This window comes from Leuciscus leuciscus (assembly GCF_965113295.1).
Source record: "Leuciscus leuciscus genome assembly, chromosome: 22".
Taxonomy (NCBI): domain Eukaryota; kingdom Metazoa; phylum Chordata; class Actinopteri; order Cypriniformes; family Leuciscidae; genus Leuciscus; species Leuciscus leuciscus.
In genome coordinates, this window is record NC_138746.1 from 2,885,066 (window position 1) to 2,907,397 (window position 22,332).

The 22,332-nt window shown below is 36.9% G+C and overlaps 1 protein-coding gene across 4 annotated transcripts in view; it reads right to left on the reverse strand.

The window, feature by feature from the left end:
• LOC309486125 (signal-induced proliferation-associated 1-like protein 2) overlaps window positions 1-22,332 on the reverse strand; it is a 153,103-nt gene that overhangs the window by 20,360 nt on the left and 110,411 nt on the right. The window contains exons 10-16 of one of the 4 annotated variants that reach the window (XM_082153280.1): window positions 20,670-20,912; window positions 17,799-17,948; window positions 16,524-16,633; window positions 15,809-15,891; window positions 10,834-11,237; window positions 8,677-8,871; window positions 1,625-1,775 (exon numbers count right to left, since the gene is read on the reverse strand). In XM_082153280.1, the coding sequence (XP_082009406.1) occupies window positions 1,625-1,775; window positions 8,677-8,871; window positions 10,834-11,237; window positions 15,809-15,891; window positions 16,524-16,633; window positions 17,799-17,948; window positions 20,670-20,912 (1,336 nt within the window). Of the gene's footprint in view, window positions 1-1,624; window positions 1,776-4,031; window positions 4,947-8,676; window positions 8,872-10,833; window positions 11,241-15,808; window positions 15,892-16,523; window positions 16,634-17,798; window positions 17,949-20,669; window positions 20,913-22,332 lie in introns of those variants that run through there. The other 3 variants (XM_082153279.1, XM_082153281.1, XM_082153282.1) reach the window with 3 other exon arrangements.

Here is a 22,332-nt window from a genome sequence, read left to right on the forward strand (position 1 = left end):
CGTCTGTGTTGCACGTCACCACGTAGGCTCACTATTGGCCGACGCTGGTCATGTGTGTCATGCGTGTGACGTACAACACAGAAGCGCTGCGCTATTACACTACGTGAAAAACTCGAGGCCCAGAGAGAAGGAAATAAATAGTGGAATAAAGTCGTTATTTTTTTATTTATTTTTTCGCACAAAAAGTATTCTCGTCGCTTTATAAACTTAAGATTGAGCCACTGTAGTCACTTGGACTATATTAACGATGTCTTTAATTTATTTTCTGGGCCAGCAAGTTATAATGTCTTAGAAGCCTATGGAGGAGTGAGACAGCTCTCAGATTTAATCAAAAATATCTTAATTTGTGTTCCGAAGATGAACTTACAGGGTTGGAACAACATGAGGGTGAGAAATTACTGACAGAATTTTCATTTTTGGGTGAACTAACCCTTTAAGAAACCAGAATATCAGAGAGACTTTCAGTGGGCTCTAGCAACTACCTGTAGAAAACAGTAGATGTTGGAGAACTGCAGATGAAGCAGAGATTTCTGAGTTGCTGTAACATGTATGATATCACGCTGGTTTGAAGCACAATGACCCGTCAGCTTCTGAGGGCACAGCAACATGACACACACCACTGAAAATAGGGCATTGTACATCTACTCCAGCCTTTGCTGTCAGATAACGGGCTGAGGGAGAGACCCGGGAACTGGAAAACACAATTAAGACGGTCTCCAGGATCAGAGGAGACTTCAGAAAACACACGCTTCAACAACAACTTCCACCCTTGAATCCTGTCAGACTCAACACGAAGAGAAGAAACACAGCAAGCGCTCGTCAATCAGCTTACTTAAACAGAATCTGTTTGGTCTGGGACTCTCTTTATCATGTGTGTTTCCAGAACCAGCTCTGGCTGATAACACACACGGTTGTTCAGCCCTCAATCACTTCACACACTGAGGTTATCAGCGCTACAGTGTGTGTGTGTGTGTGTGTGTGTGTGTGTGTGAGAGACACACAGCCCAGACTGAGACTACATTCACATACTAATCAGAGCTAATGTAGAGGTATTATTTGACACCAGAAAGTGCATGTAAACTAATAATTATTACCATTTTTATATACTAGTTTTATATGGTACTCCAAGGTACTTCAAAGACAACCATGGTACTTTGATGGTACATGTTCAAAAACCAACTTATTACTATAATACATCGAAAATATGGTATTACTATTGTAAATATCTAAAAAGAAAAATCAATATAACTTTTGAACAACAATATTAACAAAGCATTGTTACAAAGTACATCAAAAAATATGAAATTACCATTGTAAACATCCAAAATTATAGTACTATCAATGTACATATATAAAACACTATGGTAATACCATGGTACTTGTCTGAAAAACAGTGTTGCCATCGTACATCTCCAAAAATATTGTAATACTCTGGTCCATTTAAAAAACAAAACAAAAACAAACAACTATGGTATTACCATAGGTACTTCCATGGTATTACATACACCATGGTACATTGTATCACAAATTGATACAATTTCTAGTACTCAGAAATTGCTAGTAAATTTAACAAATAATTACAAAGAAACGGCAAGTAACAAATTGAATCGAAATTTTGGCGTACCTTCCTGTGTCCGCTCTCTCCAGGCGAGCTTTCAGACAGCATCATCTTCATGTATTCTTCTTTACACATGTTGGGCTGCAGACCCGTGTCCTTCAGTTTGTCCCGTTCTCTCTCCTGTATCCGACCGGAAGTCTCTCCGGCGTACAGCTCCCTGTGGGAACACACACACACACACACACACACACACACCGATCATAAACACAGGCCCATGATGCTGGCGTTCAGGAGTCAGGGATGAACAAGGGTTACTCAAACACGAAGGATCCAGGGTCTGTCTGTGTCTTATTCTTTTGTCTCTTTTTTGACAACATGTGTGAAGCATTGAGAAGACGGAGAGTGAGGATTACAGGAGATCTGGTTCGTGTACTGATCATCAGTATCACACAGAACACTAAACTGTGAGTTCAGAACACTAACATCTTGAGAATGTTTGTAACACATCCTTCCATCGTGTAAAAAGGAGGAAAGGGAAAGATAGTGGCGGGAGCAATGTGACCTTGATAGTGTTGTGACTGCGTGCAGTGTGTGTGTGTGTGACTGGCAGGGTGTTAGATAGCTGTCAGACAGCATGCACAAACAAACAAACACACACACACACACACACACACACACACACACACACACACACACACACACACACACACACACACACACACACACACACACACACACACACACACACACACACACACACACACACACACACACACACACACACACACACACACACACACACACACACACAGACTAAAACTACACCGGAACAACATGAGAAATCATATATTAAATACAAGATGAACTCTGTTGACATTACCTGGAGCAAGACTTTAATCATCATTTAACTATTTAAACATTAAATATGTGAATAGGGATTAACAACCCAATACATGGCACACTGACAAAACACAACACACACAAATATATATATATAGGTATATGTGTATATGTATACGTGTATGTATATACATGTATATACATGTATAGGTATATATATATATATATATATATATATATATATATATATATAAATAAATAAATAAATAAATAAATAAATAAATATATATATATATATATATATATATATATGTATATATATGTATATATATGTATATATATGTATATGTATATATGTTAGGGGTGTAACGATACGCGTATTCGTATCGAACCGTTCGGTATGAGGCTTTCGGTTCGGTTTGGCAAGCGCGGGTGGCAAGCGTGCTCATAGAGGCTGGCGCGACCACAACATCAACTGGCAAATGCAATGTAAGGAACGAAACTGAGCTACTCTTATCGTGTTTGTGTGGACCATTTATCAGTTTTGACCTGTGAAGCGGGACTCGCGAGCCCTATGCGCGAGCCTGATCAAGAAACACCACACAGCGCTAAGAGATCCAGACCAGTAAAGAAAGCATTTGAATTACAAATGCTTTTTTAATTCGCCACTGAAGTAATAACATCGCTGCGAGATCTAGTGAGAAACATGCACATTTCTCTGTTATTAACGGATCAAACAGCGCTGACGTGGAAACCAGGAAGAAACATCGTGCCATGAATGAACTGGCCGGTGTCCACAGATCAGCAACATTCACCGTGGAATGGATTTGCTGTAGTAACACTAACTGCAAGGTATGGAAGTTTGTCAGGAATAGTGGGCTGTAATGCTTTCAAGTAACATTACGTCGGTTTTATTTTGACATTATGAATACAATTGCTGCCCTCAAATGTTAATCTGAACTAAAATAAACCTTTGTTTATAACTAGCCTGCTACTTCAATATTACATTTCATTTTGTCCAAGGAGCTGTTTTGTTTTATATGCTCATAAGAAGAGTCAAGTATAGCTCCATTATTGCTCAGTAAAAAAAGCAACAAAAATAAAAAAATAAAAAAATCATTCTTTATGATTATTTATGATTATTTCATTAAATAAAAAAATTATAAAAAAAAAAATTTAATTCAAGGAAATTTCTCTGGCATTTATTTATTTTTGCTGTATGGAAAACGTACCGAACCGTGACACAAGTGTATCGTATCGAACCGAACCGTGAATTTTGTGAACCGTTACACCCCTAATATATGTACATGTATATATATATATATATATATATATATATATATATATATACACACACACACATATATATATACATATATATATACATATATACATGTATATACATGTATATACATACACGTATACATATATACATATTTGTGTGTGTTGTGTTTTGGCATGTGCCAATTATTTAATTATCGTAATTATATGTTTTTTTTTTTAAAGCTATTAAATAATAACAATAAAATTAATATGCTACAATTGTGTGTGTATATATATATACATATACATACACAATTGTAGCATACTAATTTTATTGTTATTATTTAATAGCTTTAAAAAAGAAATACATATAATTACGATAATTAAATAATAATTACATAAATATTAATAAAATAACATAAAATAAAATAAATACTATTTTTGGGCATGTACACACACACACACCCTGTTTACACCTGGTATTAAGATGCATTTTGGTCGATCGGATCACAAGTGGACAAAACTAAATACAGGTGTAAACGGGGTATAAAACGTTTTGAACATCTGGTTCAAAAACTTGAATGCACTAGAATATATGTCGGTTAAACCTGCAGTATTCAGTGGCTAACATCCTCGGGCTGACACACTTCCACAGGGGAAACAATGACAGGCATTTCCATGCAGAGCATAATTTCTTCTAGAAAGTAACAGGCAGAACGTAAAGGTAACTAATATACAAGCTGTTAAAATACTTAGTGATTGTGTAAATACTGCAGGTGAGTTAATTAATACTGTGAGAAGGTCACATTCAGACGGTGCAGTGTGTGTGTCGTCAGGCTAAAAATAACAAGTGAGCAATGCAGCGAAAATCCAAACGAGTGCAATAGTGAAGAGGTCGTATTAAAACTCACTCAAAGCCCGCAGGCGCTGGACTGTGTCATCACAGCTGTCTGGCACTAGCGCCGCGGCTTCAACACACTTGGTGACCCATTGGCCTTTACTGGTGTGTGTGTCTATGAGCAACTGTTGATATGAGCACTACAGGCTACGTCTGAGCCTGACAGAAACTGTCGAGGTGAGCAAGGAGACGAGGGTCGGTGTGGCACAGCGGGGGGGATTTCAACTCGAGACATTTACACTCAGTGTGGAGAACAGAAAGGTCAGGGGTCAAAGGGGAAAGTTCACTAACAGTGTGAGCACAAACATACACAGTGGGGGTGTGTGTATGTACCTGGACCGCTCGGCTAGAGCCTTCAGAAGGAAAGACAACAAGCTCTCGGCTCCACTGAGCAAAAGAAGCCGAGGAAAGTAGAAGAAACAGAATAAAGTTAGCAGCTGGTGAGAGGTTTATAGTGTCAACGGGAAAAAAGCTTCATTAGCAGGCACAATAAATGTGAGCATTATTGGATGATTTGTCTAAAGGCTGAGTTGCGTAACGTGGAATAAACAAAGAATGGAGATGCTAACTGCATTACAAGGCTTCTTTTATAACAGCTGGGGAAAACAGCTCAGCCACACCATCAATCTAAGAAGAACAAAAGACATTACTGGAGAGATGGACCTGAGAGAGTTTCAACAAGAGCATAAGCACACACTCGCTCTTCTAGCTGAATGTAGATGTAACATAGGCGTCTATTGTTTTCAGATAAGTCTAATTATAAATAATTATAGACAATAGAGGGAATGCATTGACGTCACTTTCCCGCAGGAATGCCCATCAGCCGGAGTGGCAGAAGAGCTGCTGTGTGACTGGAAAACTCCAGTAAAACAAATGATTATCAGTTTAAACTAAAGGTTGGACTCGATATAGTGTTCCTTACAACTTACCAAAGATCCAGTGATCCGTGTATATTGACATGCAGCCAGGAATAGTGTTTCCTGACATTAATATGTGCCTGATTTAAACGCCGGGGAAATACATAAAGCCAATTTGCCTGTGAACGCTTTAAATAAATACAATATAGGTCTAAATCTGGGTGATCACTTATATCAATGTTATAAATAACGTCATATCGTCCAGCTTTAAAGGACAAGTTCGGTATTTTACACTTAAAGGCCTGTTTACAGATCGTATCTGATGAAATAGAACGGTTAAGATTAAAATTTGGACACATGCTCCTGTCCCGAGAATTTTAGGTTTATTTCGCTTTTGTGGACCTATTTTGCCAAACGCGTCACACCCGTGATTCTTCCGTTGAGAGCTTGAATAATAGACACTCCAGCCCAGTTGGTGGCGATAATGCACCTTTGCCAATTGCAAGCAAACCACAGGCATTTCATTGAATACACAGAAGAAGCAGAAGAAGAAGCGGCGGAGTAATATCGCAAAGGTGCTGCGGTCTCACAGCACGTCCTATTAAGTCAATGGAGTTGGACAAAAACTACGATAAAACCTGTTGGAATGCATCTTTTTCAGCGATTTTTGATGGAACATATCAGTGAACACCCCGACCACTCGGTGAGTTTCACGTCTTTGTAAACGAAAGTTTAATGTGTTTTTAGGACGGAATCTTCCAGTGCATATAGACAACCATTGTGGGGGTGGGGGGGGAAGCGAAATAAACCTAAAATTCTCGGGACAGCAGCATGTGTCCAAATTTTTATCTTAACCGTTCTATTTCATCAGATACGATCTGTAAACAGGGCTTTAAGTGTAAAATACCGAACTTGTCCTTTAAAACTTGTATAGTATTTTGTCAGTGTTTATTTAAAAACATCCAATTATGCAGAATATACGATGGTAAATATTTAATTGATGAGTTGTCAATACAATATATGACAATGCAATATATAGTGTATGATTTTACCCCTAAATTCAGCGTATTGACACAAAATGATAACTGCAAATCCACCTTTCTCTGCCTGGATCCAGTTGTTTCTGTGAATTGCAGCGATCCATTTGCTTTTCTTTTCTGTAGCTTTCAGCAGTCTGTAAAAATATACCTCTGATTTCTTGTCAAATCTAGTTGTACAGTCAATCTCAAAGCTCTATCCCGTTTTAGATGTGTTTTGTGTGTTTTTCGCAGCATTCGCACTGAAAACCAATGCTGTCACTCAGTGTTTCTGCCACTCAGTGTGTGTAACCGCAGTCACTCCGGCCAACGGTGACGTCACGCGCACACACTCTATAGATAGATTGATAGATAGATAGATAGGTAGGTAGATAGATTCATTCAAATTCCTGTGAGATGTGACCAAATCAATTCAATATAAGGTGAATTGAGGTATTTTGGGCCACTTTTTGACCATCATCTCAATGCCGAAACTGGCCAAATATACATTAATTCATTCAACATAAATTAATACCAGTCTTTTCCCACTAACGTCACCATGATCTAAAAACAAAAACTTCTAAAAGATCTCCACCATGGCTCCCTAGAAGGACGGGAAGCAAAACTAGAATACTAAAAGAAAAGTGTCTGTGGCTCAATCGTTTCCCCTTCAGGATCTGTCTAGAGTCCAGTGCTAAACACTGATCTTCTGTGTGGAATGGTACAGTAAACAAAGACTGGACATCAACGTGTAGATCAATAATGAGGGGAGACACATGCCAAGTATATTACGTTTGCGTGCTTACAGAGCTGCTACTGATGGTTCATTCCAGGCCGCGGTAATACACGGATCGATAGAGGAAATATCCACTTTGATCAGTAACCTATTGCAGATGTTTTTTTTGTCCTTGAAAACTGGAATTGCATGATGATTGTGCCAGAGGAGAGATTAATTGGACAAAAAGAAGTGAGAGACCTTTGCCGGTGGCTAAATCCAGCCTCGGAATAGATTGGTCTCTCCTGGCCTTTTAAACCAGACGCTTAATGAGTCACACTGGCACAAGATTGGAGGGCAAGAATAAATTTAATCAAATCTAAAGCCCAACCTAATTGTTCACATTAGGAAATCACAATACAACTCCTTTTAAACATAGTTTTACTTGAGTGCTTTACACGCACTAGAGATTTTGAGGTCTCAGAGTATGTGGTTATGGCCAATGTTAAATTAAATTATACAACAAATTACTCTCATAAGCGTCTTAGCTTTTATAATGCTGCTTTTAGTGGCCTAAACAATTAAATAAAGCCTTCTCTCCAACCATACCAGTAGATGCATCCTATTTAGTTATGCACTGATATGGAAATTTTGGTTAATACTAATAATTAATGGTCTGTCTGAATACTCGATTCTGATTGGCGGAAAGGTGTGCAATAAAACCATTTAATGCAAAGGTAGCTCCAAGTCAGTTTAACACACATACGTTTACTGACTCGCACACAGAGATTGGAGATCGGGCTGCACACACACAGAAGCAGGAGCACAGAAGCTTGTTGTGATCGCTGCCCCATGACTTTTAATAATAAATTAACTTTGCTTCTGAATCGCTAGAGTATATTACTCTGCAAGAAGGTGGTAACGTCACTGTTTTTGAAGCAATTTAACTCACAGCTTTATGGCTAATACAGAGATCATTTACACATGCATCTCTCTCTCTCTCTCTATATATGCAAATTCATTCAAATAAATGTAAACACTGTAAACATCAATGATAGCTTTAACTTGTCAAAGCTGGCAAATGACCATGGTATAAATGGGATAATCCATGCATTAAACGATTTGAACGTTTTGTTTCCTGACATAAAAATAAAACAATGCCTGAATAATACAAGCAAGTCATTAAAATGTCCTTGAATGTCAAGTAATAGACGACATTATCAAATCAAAATGCATGTGTCATGGATCAAGAACATGGAACGTTTACTCAGATCCAGCATGATTGTTTCTGTACATGTGAACGGATAGGTCAACTAAAAATGAAATGGGATTGTACCATTTGGCTACTTCATATGTGAAGGCACCAATCAAAGTCATCATGGTGAGCAGCATCTGAATTAATATAATCAATAATTTATTGGGTTTAATATATCAGCCTAATTTTCTTAGTGGACTGTTAGCAATAACATTAAAAATGATAAACGATACTGATTATTGTGCATCCCTAATCCACACATCCACACACTCACCCACACTCGGACTGAATTGGGGGCTCGTCCGGGACCGGTTTGTCATCGGCCCTCCTACGGCGGCTGTGTGTGTGTGCGTCAGTGCAGGACCCGGGCTCCTGGCTACTGTAGGGAACGGCCTGGGCTCCGGGATGTTCTGGAGAGGGCGTGAACTGGGAGCTGTGGGGTAAGGGGCTGCCGGAGTGGTGGGAGCCACTGGCCAGCGCACATGAGATAGTGAAACGTGAGAACCGGCAATCAAAACAATATGAAATGACTTCCTGTACTAATTAATTTAAGCAGCGATGGTTAGAAGACGACGGGAAATAAATATACAGGTCTGAAAACGCCCAAGAGTAATTAGATCAATAGTGATCTAATTCCAAGAACAATCCCCAGGGATTCTGCATTGACAGTGTTCTGTTCGGGCATCTTTTGAAATGCATTCACAAGACAAACATGCACTCAAAATCACACACATCAGAACTGACAACATGGCTACGAGCAGGACCCTGACCTTTCTACTACAACATGACAGCTGCCATTCTCTCCGGTCCATCTCAGGGAGACTTTTTACCATTTTTCTGCCTTTTATGTAACAGTCTATGCTTTCAAGGGTTTAGTTGACATAACTGTCCTCCAAGAGGCTCCAATAATACTCCCTAAAATAGTGTACTTTTGAAACCTCACTTATCAATGCATTTGAAGACAACTCGCCCTGAACAATATAAGAACACTCTGAACATAACAGAAGGTAGATATTTTCTTCCTGAATTGCTCTGCAGTGCAAAACAAAAGAGTTTCATTGTATGGATGGAAAATAACCCATGTAAACATTTAAGCACCATACACAAAGCTATCTATATTTCCTAATGTCCTAAGTTATCTTAATTGCACAATCCCCACAACCACCCTGGACAATGCAAAAAATCCTTATAGTGGGTCTGTCCCATTTTCACTATGGTTCTCTGGCAGGAAAATCCTCTACATGAGTAATATTGAGGTAACTGACCCAAGACTGGATCTGCTACTTGAAGATTAACTGATTAACTGGACTGGAATCACAGGAAATCATTTCCAGATTTTTCCGCTATGCTACCGGAGTATTCCAGATATATGGTTCAAAAGTTTGGGGTCAGTACGTTTTTTTGCGACAGTAAAGATATTTATAATGCCCCAGAAGATTTCTATTTAAAATAAATAATGTTTTTTTTTATTTATTTTTTTACTTTATATTCATCAAAGAAACCTGAAAAAAAAGTATCAAAGTTGGTTTTTGGTTTGAAGCAAAAACATGCTCTTTTTGTGTGTATATCTTTAAATGCAAATGAGCTGCTGCTCCCCGCCCCCTTTTCCAGAAGAGGGCGGAGCCTTTACAACTTGGGCTTCGGATACTCCAGCAACAACAAAACAGGAAACAGCATGGGGCCGTTTCCACAAATGCGTTTCTGCATTCCACTGCGCTGCTTTTCCATTATTTTCTATGTAAACAAGCGCTAAACGGACCTTGCATTGTTTTCTCCCATTCAGGTGCCACAATGTGAAAGATGAGAGCACCAAGGTCAAACACGTCCATCTAGCACGTTAACATAGAAAAGCAATGGAAAAGTAAGGCAGTGGAATGGAAACATGCATTCTGTTTTCATTGATAACATTTAGACTGTTTATCACATAGCTGAGACATTCTTGTGAAGCTCACTCAGAGGAGCAGCTAAGCTAACAGGGCAGATTCTGTGAATTTTACATAATAGGTCACTTTCAGCATCTTCAAAGTGAGAACAGAAAGTCAGTCATAGCAATTTAAATGCAAAAAGTCTGTTGGCTTGCTGTTAAAAAAAGCACCATCCCTCTCTCTCCAAGAGAATACACACAGCTGGATATATAAAATATCCAGATACTGTGGAATGCTTCCAGTCTGCTATCTGTTATTGTTTATAAATATGTGCATATTCTTCCAGTTACACACAATTTTTGTATCTGGATATGTAAATAAGAGTGGAAGCATTCCACATGGTCTGAGTGGGAGTCTAACCATTAGGCTAATCAATAATGTTGGCAAAAACACACCGCTTGGAACCATTTGAATATAACCAGCCAGGAAATGCATGATCCGTTCAGCCTCAAGCTACACATCTGACCTGTTTATGTTCTCCTATACATCAGCACTCTTTTGCTCACCTGGAATGAGATGAGATCTCGCTCAGGTCTCCTATACTCCCCTCCGCGGGTGTGTGTCCGGCGGCCAGAGCCGAGGCGTAGCTCTGAGGAAGGTACAACCTCCCGTGGTCCTCCTCCATTGAACCTTCTTCAGTCAGCTCCGGTGTCCAGGGGTGTCCCGGATCAGACGCGCCCCGGCCCTGGAGCACGACGCGGGCCACAGATGCATTGGCCACCCCTGGGGTCATGCTACAGGGCGCAGTGTCAATGCCGCTGTCAGTTGAGGCTCCTTTAATGTAGGTGAGACCCAGCATCTCTGGATCCATCAGGTCCCCGGAGCCGAAGTGCTTCTCATCACTGTTACTGCTGGAGGCATTGCTGGACAGAGTGTTACTGCTGGAGTGGCTGGAGTTCTTATCGCCGCCCTGCTGGAGGAAGACACACACACACACACAAAGGAAACATTAATAATAGGGATAATAAACCTGCTACTGTCTGTCATTAAGGATAATCAAAGAGCAAAACAAAAAGAGAAATCATTCACTGCTCTAGACTGAATAACTTTTGTAGCTTTAATAAGGATTAATCTATATTTCATTTCTAATTTATGCAGTGAAGACTGTGAAGTGTTTGATAACTTTATTCAGTTTCTATATATTTCCTACCTTTTAGACCTACCTGAAAGTTCAAAGTTACATGGATCAAACACTGAGAAAACAATAACTTTTTGTGCATTTTAACAGGACAAGTAGAAACTGAACTGGTGTGACTGGGCCAATAGAAACAACTGAGCCCTGATTTATTGATTGATTTATTGAATTTGAATGGGTTTATGTGAAGATTGTTTTAATGAAAGAAGGCCTCAATTTTAACCATTAAGTATAGCCATTCAGCATCACAGTATAATTGAAAGCTATACATTTTAACATTTATTAGGCTTTAAAATATATAACAATTTTTAATTTAAAATACAGTCTAGTGTCTTTATGTTGTCTCTACTGTGCATTAATTTGGAGATTAAATGTGAAATTATTACAATATGAAAATATATTAAAAACTTTAATGTTAGGTGCGATTTTTTTTTTATACACAAATATATATTAAAAAAATGTAATTAAGAACTGGCAGCATAAATACCAAGGCTCAATTTTTCAGTATCTCACATTGCAACAAACAATACACATCATGCCATTGTCTACGTGACGTTTTGTGCTTGCTAGCATATTTTATCATCTATAATTCTAATTAGCAGATGGAAAACAGGTCGCATTCGCTGTCATATTCTTTGTCATGTGACACCTTCTTTAGTCCAAACTAATATCATGCCAATTTAAATGTACCACTGCACACTGCAAAGACCAGCAAAACTAATTACTGTGAGGTAATGAATAATTCTGTGACTGGTGGTAATGTATGCAAATATGAGCTGTACTCATTAATTAGTGCGCAGACAATAGGCGTAATAAATTAAAAGAGGGGAGCCTGTGGTGAATGGCGCCATGTACATCTCCCAGTGGATACGGCCAACAGCATTTTAGACAATGCAACAGACATTAGAGACCATTTCAGAGATGAAAAGGTTTGTAAGTTATTGATATAGATGGTAAAAGGCAAACAGACACAACAAACATAATTAAGAGACTGTGAATCTGACATTAAACCTGCTTTTAGACTGACATGAACTGATCCAACACACTCATTAATGCAGCTGTAAAACACATTCCACTTAACATGGATAATGAGACAGTCCTTTAATCTATCATGGTTTTCCATATTTGTTCAGAGGCTCTACAGCTGCAAAACCCCCTATAGCTCTTCATCACACACACGATAAATCATATGTTGTAGATTAAACATCCCCAGGATCTAAAACTTTTCAATGCAACTGAGTTGCTAACTGAGAAAAGCATTCGAGAACATGGCACTCGAGATTCATTTGAACAGCATGAAGTGGTAAAAATTGATTGGGTATTATACTTAACGTGGGATGGAATGAATTAAGACATTATATGCCATTTTCTTTAATATAAATTGTTCAATTAATAAAGTAACGTGATTAAAAACTGCAGTGATTGCACATCAGAATAGAGGCAAACGCTTCCTACAGTCACTGAAAGAGAAAAGGCCTGAATTTGAAGGAAATTAGAAGTAATAACATTAGTGTAAGTGAAACGAAGTAATTAACATTCATTTACCTTGAAGGAAAATGAAGATGTTCGTACTACAACACAGTTTAACAGCAAAAAAGGATCACTATTATGCAAGGCCTGGCAACGTTTTACTTAATTTCTGTAAAAATACATTTAAAATCATGCAAACACACATCCACCATAAACTCTTTTGCCTGGTGGTCTAAAGTCTGCATTTACATGCATGCATTTAGATTCTAAAGTACGATTGGTTAATAACGTTTAAGGCGGGGCTCAATGAAAGCTCAATTATATTGAAGTAAATCCAAATGTAAGAGTAATACAGCCAGCAGCGAAATTACGATGCTTTCTAAGATACTTCATTTGCAGACATACATCCTTACAAAAACGCACTTGCAACAAGCTCTAAACACTCAAAAGTATAAATAAAATATTTCAAATGTAATTAAGAATTGATTTCACTCAATATTTGTGTGCACTACGCTTATTAGAGCATAACACTAGCTATGTTTCCATGCAAAGTTGCAATTTTAAAAACATTTGCGAACAAAGCCCTGTTTCCATCCCATGTGTTCAAGAGAACAAAACCATCACTTCCCAGGAAATTGGTGCAAAATATCTGTAATAAAACTGGAAGTTGCTGCAATCGGGAAAGAAACTGTGCCTCTTTTTTCATGCATGGGTCTCAGAACGCGCAGACGAAACGCTATAAACGCTTGCTATCTTGCTATCTTGCGTTCGGAGAAGGATACCAGATGTTTGGGAACGCAATCGTGCGAGACAGTTCTGGGAGGTCATTATACAAACTATTTAGGGTGGTTAGTCCTGTTATCCAATCACATCCCCTGTTGAGGAGTCACATGACTTTTTTTTTTTTTATGCGCATCAAGGGATTTATTTGGCAAATGTTTTTCCATAGTAATTTATGCGCATATCTTCTTATCCAATGGAAAATCTGTATACCTCAATTAAGCACATGAGTTTTTTTAATGCACATTATTTTGCATTTAGCATTCCCAAAACTTACATAAAAATAGGAAACATTCAGTTAACTTAGTGTTAAAGCCAGACTCATTAGCAGAGATTCTACATACAAACATCATTTCAAATCAGTCTACAGGAGCCCTGCGTAAAACGAGCGTAATTTACTTTGAATTGGCTGCCGGTGGTCAGATGCTATTACTGGAGCAGGGAGTGAGAGATATTGGGTAAAACTAACATTGAAGGTGAGAGAGATGGCGAGAGAGACAGACAAACACGAGCACAGAGCGCCAGCACCAAGGGCAGACTGACCTTATCACCATTCATTCATCACACTGATGCACACACACACTGACAGCACGACTAGCGGGGCTCCGTGTGTGTGTGTGTGTGTGTGTGTGTGTGTGTGTCATATCAAGCTTTTCAACCTACTGTACGTAAAGACGAGCTGGAACATCTCCAAAGCAGCAGATCCAGGAGAGCCAATGTTACTTGATTATAGGGTTGATATGTGAAGTGTAAGTCTCACTTACTACATTAAAACACATTCTGACACTGTTCCCGCAGTAAATTTCCCAGAGGGAATTCCCCAAGATTATGAATTAGTCCGGCATTTATAAACATACAGTTGCATATATAAACAAATCCCTGCTGGCTAGCCAACTAACCGACTGAATTATAAATAAACCACATGGTTTATTTTGTCAGCGGTCTTCTGAACTTTGAATGAACTGGAACTCATAACCTTCTTTATTTACAGTGTGTGTGTGTGTGTGTGTAAGATGACCGGGATTTTGCCAAGTAGGACATCAGTGTTGGTCTAAACCACACATTTTTAGCGTTAGATTTGCGGCTTAAACAAGATTCTTATTTCTTTTTGATTTTAGGGCAGTGGTCCTCAACCAATGATTTTTAATAATACAAAACACACATTAAAGATGCTAAAAACAACGAAAAATCTAAATATTTCTATTCATCCTCTCAGTAACGGCTTTATTTCTTTGAGGAAATAAATATGAGGTAGCCTATTTTTAAAAGTGTGATTTTTTTTAGACCTGGAAAAGTTATGTACATTAATCAAATCTTAAAACGCCATGGGCATTTTTATAAAGAAAATTTTAAATACATGTATGCCAATAACTATGATAGTATTTTCTAATTATGATCATATTTTATTGGGTAGAGACTCTAAGCGGTGTCATTTTAGAACACCGATAAAACTATTATTTTCAAATATTTTTAATTTTCAATTTTCCTTTTAGTAATTTTGTTGTTGTCATTTTTATTAGTTATTGTTTTTTTTAATGTCCATGTATTTTTTATTTTATTTTTTTTTATTATAATTTTTTTATTGTAGTACATCAAGTTGATATGAAAACGAGAAATGCTTTGGCAACTAGCTGAAATAAAATACATTTATATTCTATTTCAGTTCAGAGTGTTTTTTTTTATTTATATTTATTTTTAATTAACTATAACAACCCTGATTCTGAAATATAGGTTTAAAAATCCGTATTTAATTTCCAATTATATATATATATATAATATATCATTTTAATTATAATTATTTTATTTACCCATTTTAATATATAAACACTCCTAGTTTCAATAAATAAATAAAAATGTAAAAAATAAAACTTTAGCATTGAAGCAGATGTTCCAGAGGAAACCTATTAGCAAACATGAGGAATGAATATTGAAGATTGTTGAGGGCCTTGGATTTAAAAAGCTTGAGAACAACTTTTTTAATGGTACTCAATTGATTGGAACATGTTTGTTCCTCCTGAATCTTCTTACAGGATCAGAATAAATGATGTTGATCTTCAGTTTTACTCTAGCGGAGTGTCACATGGGAGTAGTCTTACCCGCCTCAACTTGTTGGGAGAATCCTTGCCTCTTTCCTTCAAAGAGTTGAGGATCTTGGTGGAAGGGACGTGCCATTTCGCCTCTGTGAAGAGAGAATAAAGCACAAGCTTTGAGTTTCCCAGAACATCTTACTAAAGAGAACATAAGAGCATAGACACAGTCTAATACGGCCATCAGATGCTGCAAACTGGTCACGTTACTTAAATCATCTATGATATTCTAATAACCAGATTGACCAGGATTAACTAGTGCTGCACGAAAAAGAGAATTGCGTTTTTTCTTATAAAAGTTGCATTTGCGATAAAAAAAAACAAAACAAAATTACTTTTTTTAAATGCTTTTATAAATCACAGTGAAATATTACAATTTACAAATGACCTCACTAATGTTCATGGCTGTCTTAATTTCTTCATTTTCAAACATTAAACCATCAAGCTTTTATTATGTTGGTGGAAAACCACAAGCTGCTCACGAGGAAATGAACACAGAGCCTCGCTTCACTCTGATACACACATGTATTTATTGAATTAAATGCAGGTTTTTTTGCATTTTGATAATCACACTAACCCCAATAATCGTGCAACCCTAACATTAACCTATTATTTCCCAGCAGGAAGTGTTAAACTTCCAGTATATTTTCCGGTCAGTAGCTGATGTCCGTCTGACCTTTACTCTTGAGAAGGAGAAGTATAAATCTCAGTGTGTGAATCTGACCTGCAGAGCGAGTTCTCTCGAGGGTGGGCTCTCTCTCCCTCAGCATCTCCCCGTCTCCCAGCATGCACTGGGCTTCAGCGGCGCGCTCACGGAGAACGGGAGACTGACACCTGTGGAAGGAACAGGCTGGAGTTTAGCTCTTTCGGGAAGGGGAAAAGGACTTCAATCAGCCAGAGGAGGAGGATGATGATGAAAGCCAGTATTTTGGGCTATTCATCTGTCATTGCAGTGCATTGATGTTCAGTTTGACTGAAACGCCTCACACCACCAGCTGTGATCAAAGCCACTACGTTTGAGGACACGTTCAAATCCACATAGCAATAGCTCATCTCTTTACTCACACTAAGAAATGTCAGCCTTGATTAGATTCATTATGGATTGATTATCTCACACTCTTCCTCTGTGTGAAGGTTCTGCTCTAAAGACTTAAAGTCTAAACGCATTTATGGACGAGTACCAATTAGTAAATAACCAATTACTGTGCCTGAACATTAATCAGGTTACTCGTTACTTATCAATTAATTTCTAAAACCCAAATCAACCTATATCAGATGAACAATACAGTAAACAACAAATTGTTTACAGTTTTATAAGATGATTTTTAAAAAAAAGAAAGAATATTATTTATTGTATTTAATGATATTAATATGAAATAAATTAATATTAATAAATAATATTTATTCTGAAATCGATAAATGTTTAATTAATACATCTAAAGTTAATTGCACTATATTAAATAAACTTCAAATCCCTATATTACAATTCAAATCAACCTACGTCAGGTGGGCAATATGATATACATAAAATAAATTAAGTATATGAAATAATAATATATACATTTTATTAAATAATAGTAATATTAAATTATTTAATACAAACTAATAGAATAAGTCATAAAAACGAATAAATGTTTCTTATTAATACATTATAATATTTTATATTTATAAACTAAATCCATACAACATAAATAGTAAATCATATTTATATTTTAATATAATTTAATATAATTTAATCTATTTATTTATTAATTTATATTAATCAAATTACTCATTGGACCAATACAATAATACTTAATTAAACTTAAATAACAAAGAAATTACTTAAATATTGCAATTAATTGATTTTTTATCAAATTATATTCTAGAATATAACAACATACAATACATACCCCCTTTTTTTTTTTTTTTTTTTTTTTTAACTACATTAATACAAAATAATTCTATTAATTATGCCACACAAAAAAAGCTTGTCTGTGAGTTTGTGTTGGGATGTTACCCGTCGTATCCGGGCTGCTGGTTCCAGCTGGCGCTCCCACAGGGTCCGGGGTCACTGGAGGACGACTGGTTACTGGGCGAACTGCGGTAGTGTTGGGACGCCTCTCCTTTACTGCAGGACATCTGAGGGCTCTCCGTATCTTGAGCAGTCCTGTAGCGTGAGAAAGACACAGAACAGATGGGTTTGCATTCTCACAGCAGCTGCGCCACTGACACTGATCCGACTACAGCACAGGTTTCAGCCGAGCCTGTAGAGTCAAGAACACCACATCAGCCTGACATCAACGTGTCTGATCCAATCACTCGCCTCACAGGAGCAACAAGCTGAACGTGTGTGAAATCACACGCAACAATAAACATTCCTTTTTCCTACTATAACATTCTTATCAATCTTGAGGAAGATTAATACATTCATAATAAACTAAATTAAACATTAAATCAAATTTATTTAGTTTATTCAATTCAAATCAACATGTCAGATACATAAAAAAAAAACGACGTCAGATAAACTACATGATATACATATTAAAAGATAAGATGAAATATAATATATATATATATATATAATTAAAAATATCATGAAAAAGTACATGAAAAAAATCAAAAAATATTTTATTTAATCATATTTTTATAAATATTTGTATTAATAAAAACATATTAAATTAAATTATTTTCAATAAACTTAATATACATTTAAAATATAATTGAATGAATTAACTAACAGTGGATTAGTGAAATGGATAATCAGGCAACACATAAAGGCCCATCAATAACGGTCAGATTATCAAATCAACCATTTTAAGGTAAATATTAATGCAATTTTCCTTTTATTTACTTGACATTTGGGCAAATGTGCATTTGGGTTTTCCATGCATACAGAATATCAGGATTTTTAAAATAAAAGGTAGATAAAAGGGTAAGTGCAATAACATACAGTATTAACATAAAACATAATGCATACTCCAAAAATAGCACAAGTAGAATGGTAATATGTTCCTCCACTAATGGATGCCTCACTAAAAACCTGTCTACTAAACCATCCAATCACACGTCACCTTGTGAAAGTACTGGCGGTGAAAACTCCCACTCCTGCATCTGATATTCCCACTCCTCCAATGCTTTACTGGTTCTGTCAGCTTTAATAATGGGAATCAGCAGTGCTCTCATTCTCCATGCATACATCGCATATACACACCTTCCAAAACCGCAAACTATGACGTGTAGAAGCTTAATGAAGGTGATTTGCACAATTGGCATGGTGACTTTACGCACCAAAAAATGCACAGGACAATATGCATGCTAGTATATTAATACACCACTGTGACAGAAGTATACAGATCTGCCAAGTCCTTTAAATCTTTTACGAAAAATGTGCAAACATTGTCATATCAATGTGTCCAGTGTGCTTTTAGTGATTGAGCATGAATGCACCAGCATGATCTGAGGAAGCACAGTTCAGTGGCATTACTGAAGCGATGCACAGCTCTCTCCACATGCGGTCTCACACAAGAGTCTGGAAAGGTCATCAACACCACGAGGGGCTTCCAAGTAAGAACAAATGACCACATTATAACAAACCATATTTGAAAGGCATATTGCATGCATACCAAATACAGGAACCTGAATTCGTGATGTTCTGGGTCAGTGAGTATGCCAAAAACTCTGGAAATGCAACAAAACACTTTCCCACAGCAAGTAAATGTTAGGGTTAGGGTTAGGAAACGATGTTGCACATTGGAAACGAAAATGTTGCATGACACGGAACAAACACAGACAGTTTTTTTTTTGTGTGTGTGTGTGCAATTTTCACATATTTATGCACTGCAAATTTTTTGGTATTAGAGTATTTTTATCTTGTTTTACAGTAAAAAAAAAAAAAGAAAAGATATTCATAAGTATCACAAGAAGGCGATTAGTGCCATATGAAAGCAGTTTTATTTCTTCCCGAATTCAGTTTTATTTATCCCAGATTCCATATTTTCTGTTTCTTGATTCTGTTTCAATGGTTTAATTTAATTTCAATAATCAAAAAGCTAATCAAATGAATTCATAAAACTTTAACAATTTAATAATTAATGGTTTTTTTTTGTTGTTTTTTTTACAATGAGGGCCCTAACAAAATGTTTTATTTTTATTCAGTTTTTCTGTTAAAATATTTCTGGATTTAAGATTTAATACAAATGTATTTTTAAAAACTGCGGCAATCAAATAAAGGCATAAAAAAATTCAAATATTATATTATTTACTAATTTAACAACACTTTTATTTTTTGCCTAAAACAATGTGCAGCACAAAATATGTTTGTTTGCAGACTTCAGATTTCAATAGGAAAGACACAAAAGCGTGTCCACTGAGGAGATCATGAAATATAATAAATAATATAAATAATGTTAATTTAAAATATTTTGTTTAATCTTATATAAAAACTGTAAACTATTTGTTGTTTATTGTATTGTTCATCTGATATAGGTTGATTTGGGTTTTATAAATTAATTGATAAGTAACGAGTAACCTGATTAATGTAACGGTGCCGAACCCAGCGAAGACTTCATATGACGCAAACTCTGAATGGACATGCACCAATGCTATATTATCTAAATGTCATAATAATTTGTTAACAAACAAGTATTCATTACCTCAATGAGCTCTTTATATCTCCATTAAATTATTGCATTGTTTAAATTAATACATATTTAGCCAACTATGATTTTGTATATATACACATTTCTGAAATACATAACTTTAGACAGTTACCTCACTCTAAATTGTAATGTGGACTCATGCACCCTCTGTAAAGCTGCTTTGAAATGATGTGTATTGTGAAAAGCGCTATACAAATAAACGTGAATTGAATTGTAACCAGAAGTGATACCTGGGTCCATCTGGCAGCTTCCTGTCGAAAGAGGTGCTGCGTGGGATAGCGTTCTGGAGGACCTGCTGGCAGGGCGTGCGATCGGGACCCTGTGTGGGGGACCCGCGGGGAACAGGCTGGCTGCTGGTGGGCACACGGTGCCAGGTGGTGTTTCTTTTGAAGGGCGTCTTGTACTCGCAGGGCGTTCCTTCACTGTCCAGCTTATACTCCACCATAGGAATGCGGTAGAGCTCTGAACATCCCCTGAGACACACAGAAAGAAGAAAATAAGCCACCAATATTTTTGGGGAATATGAGCACTGATTAATTGCTCATAATAAAATCAGGATTGTATCTATTATGCCCTTTTTTAAAATCTTGATTTTGTTTTTAGGCTCTACTAGAATAAGTTTAAATGCTTGAATGCTCAAAAACACATTATTTTCCCCATATAATCCATTGTTGCGGCTCCTCTCTTCCCAGTCTGTCAGTAACGCTCTGTTTAGTTCCTGTCTCTATGAAGCCCCTCCTTCTGAAAAGCACACTGTGCTCTGATTGGTCGGCTGGATCAGTGTGTTGTGATTGGTCGAGCGCTTTGAGCATGTTTGGGAAATGTCCCGCCCCAACCGCCAGTTTCAACACACTACTAACAAACTCAACCAGGCCCCGCCCCTTTATTCTGCGTATGAATTATTTAAATGTGGAACATTATGACGTGTTCGTTCCTCGAAGAAACTCAAGACTACAATGGAGGCGTTTCAGGGAGTTCAGAAACACTGACACTGATATAGAGAAGAACTCCCGCTGGAGGAAACCTTTATCATGCTCAAAGAGCAACATCACACACTAAAGAAAGATGAACATGTAGAAAAGCATAATGGGCCCCTTTAAGAAAATAAATAGGGTAATTTTTGGTTAATATCATTAGTCCCTCTTATATTTCAAACACCTGTCATATACAGAGACTTTTCACCATGCAATCAATTCCTGATGTATGAATATCTGCCCTGCTTTTTCTATTATTGAATATGGTTTCATTTGGAAAAGCATGGGTTTGCAACAACGTTTCGGTCACTGCAAACAAGCGTCTCGCTCAAGGGTTCAGTGTTGAGAACTCCTATTTCACTTCTTCAGGGTTTGAACTACTAATCATCTGGTACCAGTCCAGAGCTTTAACAACTGCACCATATACCACTGTATGCAATACAGTCAAGCCAAGTCAAATTTCTTTATATATTGCTTTTCACTATGCACACTGTTTCAAAGTAGCTTTACATAAAATCATGATGGTAATGTTTATAATAATATTGTTTGCATTTTGCACAAAAAAAAATAAAAAATCAAGCAGGTGAGAGCAGATTTGCTGTATTATATCTCACTTTACGTGAGTATAATGTAAGTAAGATGAAGTAGGACGTACTTATATAATCAAAATGCTAAAAAGTGCTGGGTGATAAAATAGGCACATTTTCCGATTAAATAAAAAGTGACAATATATTGTGACAAAGCTGATATTTTAATTGTTTTTGTACAACTAAAATAACAAAGCGAATGACGCCGAAGCGAAATCTCGCTCATTCAAGTTACATCCAATGGACCAGTTAACACTAAACATAAGCTGGATAAGAGCAGTGGGGGAACTGGAAGATGCACAGACATGGAGAAGCTGGATGAGGTGGGGTTC